The sequence below is a fragment of the Carcharodon carcharias genome, chromosome 39 (genome assembly GCF_017639515.1).
Source record: "Carcharodon carcharias isolate sCarCar2 chromosome 39, sCarCar2.pri, whole genome shotgun sequence".
NCBI classification, from domain to species: Eukaryota; Metazoa; Chordata; class Chondrichthyes; order Lamniformes; family Lamnidae; genus Carcharodon; species Carcharodon carcharias.
The window spans coordinates 1,857,754-1,868,383 of record NC_054505.1 but is presented as its reverse complement, the minus strand read 5'-3'; the positions used below and the strand labels follow the sequence as shown (position 1 = coordinate 1,868,383).

Below are 10,630 nucleotides of genomic sequence, written 5' to 3'. Positions count from 1 at the left end.
CAAATCGCTCAGGTTTCAAAACTGCAAAACTGTCAACAGAGTTCAAAGGAAGAAAAGAGGAAACTGAGGGTTGGTTTCCAACAAAGTACGTGCTCCTGATTCGTCCAGTGTGCTTTGGAACGGATCATTCAACTCTCTGAAGAGAAAGCAGCATTAAACAAACAGAGAGGGAGGGAGACAGGCAGACAGAGAGAGAGAGTGAGGGAGCAAGAGAAGCAGGTATGGACAAAGAGAGAGAGGTTAATAGAAAGAGAGAGGGAGAGACACAGAGAGAGAGAGAGAGAGATAGAGAGAGGGAAAAAGAGAGAGGTTCAGAGAGAAAGCGGTGCTCCGATTAATCAGCGGGGCCTGCAATCATCGCTATTTACCAATTGTTGGTCTTTTTACTTACAGCACCTTGTCAAGCCAATTGCTGTGTGTCCTAACGTTCGAATACCAGGCTGTGAAAAAAGCAATGGGAAACAGTCAAAATGGTTTAACTTGCTAACTGAAACTTTTCGGTCTAATCCCTTATTATTACAGCCTTCGGAAAGGAATTCTAAAACCTGAGAGATGTGAAAGAAGCCTTTTCAGCGGCAAATTCAGCTCTGTTCTACCAAGCACAGCAGGAACGCCGCAGTTTAACGTCATTATTATTGTTGTTGCTTGCATTTCTGATCCTGAGTGAGATTGTTGGAGCAAGGTGTGGGAGGATTCAACCTGATGATTTCCAACTGTAATACAGCTCAGCCTCTCCATCAGAATACACATTATTGTCGATAGTCAGTGCACAAATAAACAGGGCTCGCAATTGATGTTCCTATTTAGGCCCTCAGTTGTGTTTTTGTTAGTTTGTTATGTTTTTCTTTTGAAATCCCTGAGGTTGTTTTTCACAGAATCACACAGTTCCGAAGAGGCCCTTCGGCCCACCGAGTCTGCAACGGCGAATGAGAAACAACAGAACTACCAAAATAATCCCATTTTCCTGTCCTGAGGTTGGTCGTGGATTGTTTTAAACCGACACATGGGGGATGGAAGTGAGGAACGCTCCCTCCCATTTTTAGAGTTCCTGGCCATGATGAAAGAGATGCTCCCAGCGACAAGAAAATATTTCAGCCAGAAATACTCTTTCAGATTTCTAGTGTATTATCGTCCATACAGCACGTGATCATTGTTTAACTTACAAAGAGTAACATTTTTGATCATGCAGCGATCACATCCATATATCATTCCTCTGCTACAATATTCAGCGTTGTTGCTTTAACTGTGGTGACAACCTCGCTTCCTCCCAGCCTCTGTTTCCTCTCTCAACAACGCTTCCTGGTTTGAACTTCTGAGACTTGGGTGAAGCAAATCAGCCGCCGATCCTCCCAGCTCTCAGGTCTCGAAGCATCTCTAACTGGAACATGGAGACAGGAGTCTGGTTGCTGCTGTTTGGTGAGTCGCGATCAATGCTGCATTGGTACTACTGGGTTTATTTTCTGTGTGTTGGCTAAGTGGGTAACTAGCACAGGGAGAGTGGGACTGGGATCTGTGGTGTCCGTCCTTTGGTAGCTGAATGAATTAAAACAAATTCAGGTTTGGTGTGCATTTACTCAGATTGGATTTTCGGAGCAGAAACAAGACGGGGTTGAATTATCCGTGAGGAACGGTTTGGGAGTGAATCTGCTTTTATTTTTCGGGAGGTGTAACCGACTTAATTCGGAACAGAGAGCAGGGAGCTTGTTTGTCGCTGATGCTCTTGGCACCGTTTCAAAGCGTCGTTCAGTGGATGTCCGCTGAGTGTACTGTTAGAGCCCCGTTTTACATGTTCTGTAATCAGACTGTTTCAATGGAAAACAGCGGTCGAGCTCACTCACCAAACATGTCCTTAACACGGAACGGTCTGCGCTCAAACAAAATCAGCTCAAGATCACCTAATGATGTGAGATGTTGGAGGGCAGCTGTGGGGTATATCTCCTGGAGGGTATTTGCATCTACAAGAGACAGAGAGTCAAATGGGAGATGCATGTCATAAAAGCCCGTGCATATTTCATTATTGCCCTTTGGGCACGTTATGAGCGCACCCCGCCGCTCCCCGCCCCAACCCCGCCCCAAACTCGCCCCAAGTGGAAACTATTTCTCGCTTGATATGAACCTGCACTTCTCCGAGCTGAAAATTCTGATTTCTGCTATCCCGCCTTTGTTCATATTCCTAGCCCTTCACTGCTGACCAATTTCCACATTGTTCATTCCTTTTCAACCGGACTGAATTTTATGAACTTGATGATATTTGTGGCAGACTCTGTGTAAAATGTCTGCACACATCAATATTACTGAAGAGTAAACATCTTAAAATTAAATAGCAAGGGTCATTTCTTTCCAAAGAGAGTGTACCAAATATCTTTCATCCCAGGAACAATCCCACAATGGAATGCAGTGTCAAATGAAATAGTCACACCCCTGTCACTTGATATCTTCAAGAACTATTCATGGGACATTTTCAATTAAATGTTTTCTGTATCAGGGCTGTCACCACTGGCCCTACGTCAAGCAATTAACTCTTCACCGGCAGGCAAAAGTAAACAGGTAACAGGAAGGTTAGTTTTAGCAGGTGCGAGTTTGAATTTGTGCATCAGCACCCTTGAACAATGAGACCAAACTCTGGGGGAGAATATTTTCACAACAATTTCGAAACATTCTGATAAACGTACTTTGAGGGTTGCCTTTCCATCTGAGTCACCGCCCTTGCTGACATTTGTTCAGTTCCTCTTTCTTTATACTGAAGCTCCAACAGTTGAAACCGCTGTCATCCGCCATGATGGCTAAGTGCTATTACTACCCCTGTAACACTAATCATTTTCAGCAATGTTTGCTGATTTTCCTATAACTTTCCCATCTTGCCTGAATTCCAGATTCTATACGATATTTTGCATCGTGTGTATGTTGTTGATAAACCTCAGTCAGGCCTCAGATGTGGGGCCTTGCAACAGCTACACTTCATCTTTCGTCAAGTTAAGCCTGAACAAATCACTGAGATGCACATCTGCAGAGAGTGTGGAGGCTCTTGTGACTAAATAAAAACAGCACTTGAGCTTTCCATTGCCCTCAGAATCTATCTCTTAATCCCCATCTTGAACAGACCAAATTGCCATCATCAACAGCTCTATTCGTTATATGATGGAGCTCCAGTATTTGCAGTGGACATTCTTTTTGGTGGTGTCTAATGAAGCTCCATGTTTGAATTCAAAATCCACCCAACTGCTTTCATGTGTAGTTTAGTCAATGATTCACTTAGTCACAATATGGAAGATTTTTTTACTATTTTTTTTAAAATGCAGGGCCTGTAGAAACAATGTCTAAGAGTGGAAAATTGGTTTGCTCTTTCAAAGACTAGCACCAGACTTTGTGTGTCTGAATTTCAAATGAACAACGAGGCAGTACTAGACCATTCAGCTCCTGGAGTCTTCACAGCCTGTCAATGAAATTACGGCTGATCCTCTACCTCACCGCCATTTTCCCGCACTGTCCTCATAACCCTTGAATGTTCTGAATAAGCAAAATAACCGATGTTTGTCTTGAAGGTGCTCAATGCATGAGCCTCCACAGCCTTCTGTGCCAGAGAATTGCAAAGAGTCACGCCCCAGTGAGTGATGAAGTTCCTCCTTATTTAAGTACAGCGCACTGCCCACACCCATCTCTGAGATGGCCACAACTTTTTTGACGCTGCCCAAGGAGGTAAAACTTTCTCCATGTGTCTACGCTGTCGAGCCCCGATGCATTTTTAAAAGAAGTCACCCCTCATCCTTCAGAACTATCGAGAACAGAAGCCAAGTTTCCTCAATGCCTCCTCAAAGAACCCTCCTGCCATTTCAGGGATCACTGCAGTAAACCTATGCAGCACCCTCTCCACGACACATGTATCCTTCCTCAGTAAAGGAGACCACAACAGCACATTATACTTTAGACTCAGCCTTATCATGGCACTAATAAAATGCAGCAACATATTTTCTTTTTAAACCCTGCGCAGAAATAATTCTGCAATGACGGACAATATATGATTTACCTTAGTAATTGTTGCTTAATTTACACATTAACATTCAATGACATATGAAAAGGGGCATCTAAGATACAGACTTCCCAAACTTTCACTAATTATGAAGCACGCTGCTTTTCTGTTTTTCCAACAAAAGTGGATAACCTTTCATTTTTCCATGTTATGTACTGACTGCAATATTCATGCCCACATGCTTAGCCTATTTGCATCCCCTTGAAGCCTCGTTGCACCCTCCTCATAGCTCATATTCCCAACTCATGCTGTATGTCAATGGCCGTAAGTGAATGCCTGGGATCTTCAGCTGCTTTTGATCTTCACATAGTGGTGAACCTCTTGGAATGGCTTAATGCTACTTAAGCCCGAATTCATATCAAAAATTAATGCCACGATTTGTTTTTAATCAGTGTTTCAAAGAAATTCCTTATTCTGATGTCCTGTTCCCACTTAGAGGATTAAATTTCACTTGATCAGTAATAAAGCGTCCGATTCTGAATACAGAGGTTTCTAGATAGTGAATTTTATGTTGCTTCATTCCTAATATCAATTGAACGTGTTTGTCATTACAGCAAAGAAAAACATCATTCTACCCAAAAACTCTGTGTTGTTACGAATAATCGAAACCATCGCCCAACAAGTTTGGTTTATGGAAAGTTATCACCACTTCCTCATAATGCTTTTCACCCACATGTTTACAAACAATTTCCCACTGAAATAGTTCAATGTTATTGGCATCAACTACTCCATCAGGTATCATATTCCATATTCTGTCCACTACCTGGGTCAATTAATACTTCCTGAATCCGACATTGAATATGTTGAAGTACATTCTAACCTCCCGGTTTTAAAATTAGATGCTGAGTATGTGACATCACTAGGAGAATAGTGAATTTAGCCTTTGGAAATGGGAGTCTGGTCGTCTTCCCATGGCCGAGAAAGGGCCGATAGTCTGGTTGGCCCTGGGTTTTCCTCTGTGTCTACCAATCAGTAGGTGCTCCAAAGCCAAAGAAAAAGAACTTTGAGCATGCGAGGTGACACAATTGTTGATTATACTGTGATATTTGATCCATGCTACAAAGTAAGCATGTGCGGAAAGAGGGTGAAGATCAAACAGCAAGATAAAGCTCCAAAGCCCAGTAGTCTGGCATCACCACTGTTGTCCTGTGGCTACGTGATCAACTGAATGTCTGCTTTAAACCTAGATCAGATAATGGGGATGGGGTATTCTGTGTATGCGAAGATCAATTGTCAATGGGAGTCATCAGGTTATTTGGAAACTAACACTGGAGGAAAAACTTGAATTAGTGAATGTACTGTTAAATTTAATTTGTTGTATCCCTTTAATTCGGCTTCAAAGCCGTTACTGACAGTTGCTAACTTCTTGTTTCTTTGAACTGAAGCACCAGCATGTTGAAACCTCTTCCTTCCACTCTAACGCCTACGTGCTATCACTATCATCCTTCACTCTGACGCCTTTCAGAACGTATGCTTATTCTTCATTCGTGTTTCCAGCCATCAGCTTGTTTCAATATACCTTATTTTAGTTGCGATCAGATGTTTTTTTTTACCGCCTATTCAACTAAACGCTTCTGGTCAATAATTCAGGCAGCGTTTACATTTGGAAATTTAAATTGACTCCACTACCTCATTTAGTCTGCTAGAGCTGCGCACATCACTGAGATAGAGACTGACATTGTGGGCGGAGACTAATGACCAACAATGCAGAAGTCTATCTTTGTGTTATGAATTCACGTCTCAAATACAATATCCCATTGCATCAATTCCACTGTCAATGCTCACATCTGATCCATATTGAAGCTCTCATATTGCATTGACATTATGTTTCTTTGCGTGGAAATATGTGGATAATTGCAAAGATGCTCAGTGTATATACACACATTCAAAACAGCTCCTCATTTTACTTTCACTGAAGCTTTCATTCGGTCACCAATTATATCTTCAGTGGATTTTTATAAATATTTCAAATGAACTGTGTCCTTAACACAAAGGGGTTGCATTGATGACCATCAATGATTGTTGACATTTTTTGCAAACAGAGACGCGATACAACAAATATGTTTAGAAGAATAGAAATCACATACCAAAGGAAATCATTCTATCTTGTGCTGGAACTTTAAGTGCTGACAAATATGCAACAATCCCAATTTAATTTTAGAAATGATGCAAATGTATCCGATTGAAACATATGTGCAGTGTTATTTGTAAAGTTCAAATGGAATCATTTTGCGCCTCGCTTTCAATGCCCCATTCCATTCCATGCATTTTAAAGCCTTTACGTAACAATTTAAGATCGAAAGCTCGAAACAAATATCGCAGGTGCAGGCCATTCGGCCCCTCGAGCCTGTTCTGCCTTTCAATGAGATCACTGATCACCTAATTATGGCCTTCACTTTACTTTCTTGCCTTCCCCATGCAACCTGACGTACTTTTGTTTCACAGTCTTGAACATATTAAATGCCCCAGCTTCTACTGCGCCCTGATGAAGATACCTCTATGTGAAACAAATGCCTCTTTAGCTCTGTTTAACTCGTGGATTCATTATTTGTAAACTCTTCTCCAAAGCTCTCAGTTCACTTACGGGGCTACATTTGCCTAGTATCTCGGCTGTAAAAAAAAAATATTTACTTTATTCTCTGCTTCTATACGATCATGTCTCATGTTTCTAAGCGCCATTGAGAATAGGCCCAATCAAGTCAACCTTGGCTGAAGACAACGTCACTGGCCTAGGTATCAGGAAAACTTGCCCTGCACCTAATCTAATTATCCCATTCGTAACGTTTGGAGACAAATATTATATACACTGCTCTTAGTGTGTTCCCACCAATGACCTGTAAAGTTGCAGCGAGGCTCCCGACATTTAAGCACAATCCCCTTTGTCCAAAATTGTGCCAATTTCATTTTATTCCATCATTCCATGCTGTGCATTCAATGTTCTTCTCTGTGTACAATGACACTCAGACCGCCCTCTAATTGCTCCATCATTCTGTTTCTTGCCATCCTCCTTTGTAGGATGTTAGGTGTTACATTTGCAATTTTGCCAGCATCTGGGAGCTTTCCAGAATCGAGGGAAATTTGGAGGATTACATACAATGTATCTATTTTCACAGCTGTCTCTTTCTTTACGAGCCCAGGCTGTAGGCCATCGATTTCAGGAGCCCTGTCAGCTTTCAGTTCCATTCATGTTCCCTGTCCTTATTCTCCATCAAAAGTTTGTGCTTTAAGTTCCTTCCACTTGATTTTCTTCTGTGCCTTGGATGCATTTTGTGTCGTTTAATGTGACAACAGGTTCGAAATGCTTGTTCAAAGTATTTGACATTTCCTTGTTCCCCATTAGTACTCGCAAGTCTCCAACAAACTCGCCAAACCACCCCCACACCCCCACTCCACCCCCAACTACTCTAGGGAGCCAATTCTCATATTGGGTACAAATGTGTTCTATTTTGATAGACTTATTGAAGCATTTTTTCTGCCTGTTTGGCACTGTTGTTTGACAGGAGAATTCTCAAACCGTTGTCTTGATGTGATGTGTATCTGTATTATGTGGAATATTTGGTAACTCAAATGTTACTGGAAGCAGCTTGAGTTTAATTGCTTGATTAAATGAGTGCAGGGTGTTTCAATAGGTAAGTACAGGAAAATTGGTGGTGTTTTATCCAAGAATGAAACAAAGTATTTAATAACTATTGTAACAATATATTTTCCTTCAATTTGATTTAGCACAAGTCCACCTCTGATCTACTGCTTTTCCAGTCAATATTTAACGTGCTGTTTTTCTGAGAGGACTTTTTTTTCTGTTCCGAATACATGCTGTCATACTGAAATTCAGCCAGATATATTATCAAACGATTTACCAAGTGATATTTACTTTTCTTCCAATCCCAATTAGGTTCATGCACGAAGTTTCATGTATGTGACAGATAATAAACTACTCTTGCTCATCTTTGCTCTGCTTGAGTTAATCACACCCATAAGACGGAGATAGGGATCTGTGGAGGGGGCGGAGATTAATATCCTTCGATTAACACATTGCAGGAGCTGCCGTGTGTGGCCAACATTTATCCTGTTAACTTCAATGGCTCAATATCAATGTCCGCTGTTGGTGCAGCAAAACATTCCATAATGGAACATGTGGAGGCCGAAACACAGATATTAATACATGAACTAAGGCAGAAGCACAGGCATAGACAGGCACAGAGGCAGAGACAGAATCACTGTCATGAAGAGACATACAGTCAGTACTGGCAGCCATATATATACAGAGATGCATGGAGGTAGAGTCTCACAAGCAAAGATCGACACACATTCAGAAACAGCTACACAAACAGATGCAGGCACAAAGAAAGTGACAGATACACAGACAGTAGCATAGCACAGACAGCGACAGGCGTACAATGACAGACACACAGACAGAGGCAGAAACACAGACAGTGACAGACAAGGAGGCAGAGACACACACACAGAAATTGATAGTCACACAGAGCATGAAAGACACAAAAACAATGGCAGACACACAGATCATGACAGACACATCAACAGAGGCAGACAAATAAATAGTCTCACAGTGACACAGGCGGACACTACAACACAGTCAGCCACATAGCAACACGAACAGGAACAGAAACACAGGCAGGCAAGGAAACAAAATCAGACACGGAAAGGCACAATGTCAAACACATGGACAGAGAAAGGAACAAGCTTGTAGAAAGGGACAGACACACCGACAAAGGCAGAAATTTACAGGCAAACTCGTACACTGAAACAGTCACAAAAAAGAGATATACACACAGGCAGAAACAGCTACACAAGCAGAGAAAGATACACAGACAGAGACAGTCATACAGGTAGGGAATGTCACACAGGCAGGGATAGCCACACAGAAGGATAAATACACATAATTCGTGGCAGACATACAAAAAAAGATACACATAAATGGCGGGAAACTGTGAGACAGACACACAGACTGTTGAAGATACGAAAGCAGAGCAAGGCACGCCATGAGAGACAGGGACTCAAGCATAGACAAAAATAGAGACTGCGCTGACACAAAAGGAGAGACAGGCATAATGATAGAGACAGTCACGCGCACAGAGACATTTACACAAGTCCCTTATCCAAAGGAAATCATTTTTGCCCAGGCCATCCCTCGCTGTTTCATGTTGCTCCCCTTTGCTGCTCTTTATATCGTGGGATATCCATGGCAACGATGTTGCCTGAAGGCCAAACTTCCATTATGGATCATGGAGAGACAGAGAGAGCTCTGTATGTTAATACATCCGTCATAGACTCCCTGCAGAAGGCCCACATCCCAGACGCCTGGACTGGGATTGTAAAAGGGAAGACCCTCATTCCTTGCACCATTTTGGACAATCTCCTTTCAAACGTTTCAATGCACAAGAAATCCTTTCCAAATTGTTTTGCTCTGACAGGGTCACAATAACTTAGCTGCAGCCTCACCGATGATTAAATTATTTTTTCGCGAATCTTGCATTCCGTTTGTTCCCCTTGATTTTTTTTCCAAACAACTAGATGTCTAGAAAGGATTTTTTTAATGGTTTCACTTTCCCTGCCTCTTGAAGGCTTCATGTTTGTGAACACACTTCACAGTGTCAGATATTAGATAACTGGCCTAAATGTCCCCGCTTATTTTCTTCCACATTTCCAGTCTATAGATGTTAGATTTCCAATTTTCTAAGCAGCTAGTATCTTTCTGAATAGAGGCGGTTTTGGAAGATTGCATGCAGTGCATCCTTCACTGTCACTTTGTCAAAATCCTGAAACTACTTTCTGAACAGCACTGTTGGATGTTCATATAACCACATCATATGAACAGCAGGAGCTCAAGAAAGCAGCTCACAACAACCTTTTCAAGGACAATTAGGGATGGACAATAAATAATTTTGGCTAGCCAGGAACGCCCACATCCCATGATTATTTATTTTAAAATGCATAAATCGCAGTGTTCCTTACTTTGAGACACCAGAATTCAGGCAAGCAATTGCAATACCATGTCCATTTCTTGTTCCACGAGTATGAGCAATAGTTATTCTTCTGCACTGATTGTGCTTGTTTAATTTCCTCCCTCTTGATTCTATACCATTCTTTGGATGTCTTTGTATCGACCACTGTGAATACAAAGTCAAATAATGCCTTTTCGAAGTCTGCCAGTAACTTGTTTTCAATTATTAATCCACCAGTCTCCCATTCTCAAGTACAAATTCTCACTTTGGCTGTTGTTTTCCTTTTCACACACTTGATGAAGCTTGTTTCTCTCTTTAAATAGCCTATGATATGGCGCTCGATTCCTCAAACCTTTGGCATAATATATTGTGACTGCTTATTAGCAACTTCTGAGCTGCTTTGCTGAATATTTAATAACAGATTTGTAATTGAAGTAACTTGCCTTGAATTAGTGCAATAATTGAGTGCAGCATGGTTCAGTCTGTGTGCCCTCACCACTGGAGGTGTTATATCGTAGAATGATTTTTAAAATCAACGTATTTAATACAATCTCTCACAATGTATTTCCATTCAACGTGCGTCAACACATTTCTGCCCCTGGACCATTATTTCTACTGTCAAGGTTTAAATTGCTTTGTG

The 10,630-nt window shown here is 41.5% G+C and overlaps 1 protein-coding gene across 2 annotated transcripts in view; it reads left to right on the top strand.

The window, feature by feature from the left end:
• Positions 1 to 1,328: 1,328 nt before the first annotated feature.
• Positions 1,329 to 10,630, top strand: part of LOC121273106 (CD166 antigen-like) — a 34,071-nt gene continuing 24,769 nt past the window's right edge. For both annotated transcript variants that reach the window (XM_041180075.1, XM_041180077.1), the window contains exon 1: positions 1,329 to 1,416. In XM_041180075.1, coding sequence (XP_041036009.1) covers positions 1,386 to 1,416 — 31 coding nt within the window. In that variant the 5' untranslated portion in view covers positions 1,329 to 1,385. The remainder of the gene's footprint in view (positions 1,417 to 10,630) is intronic.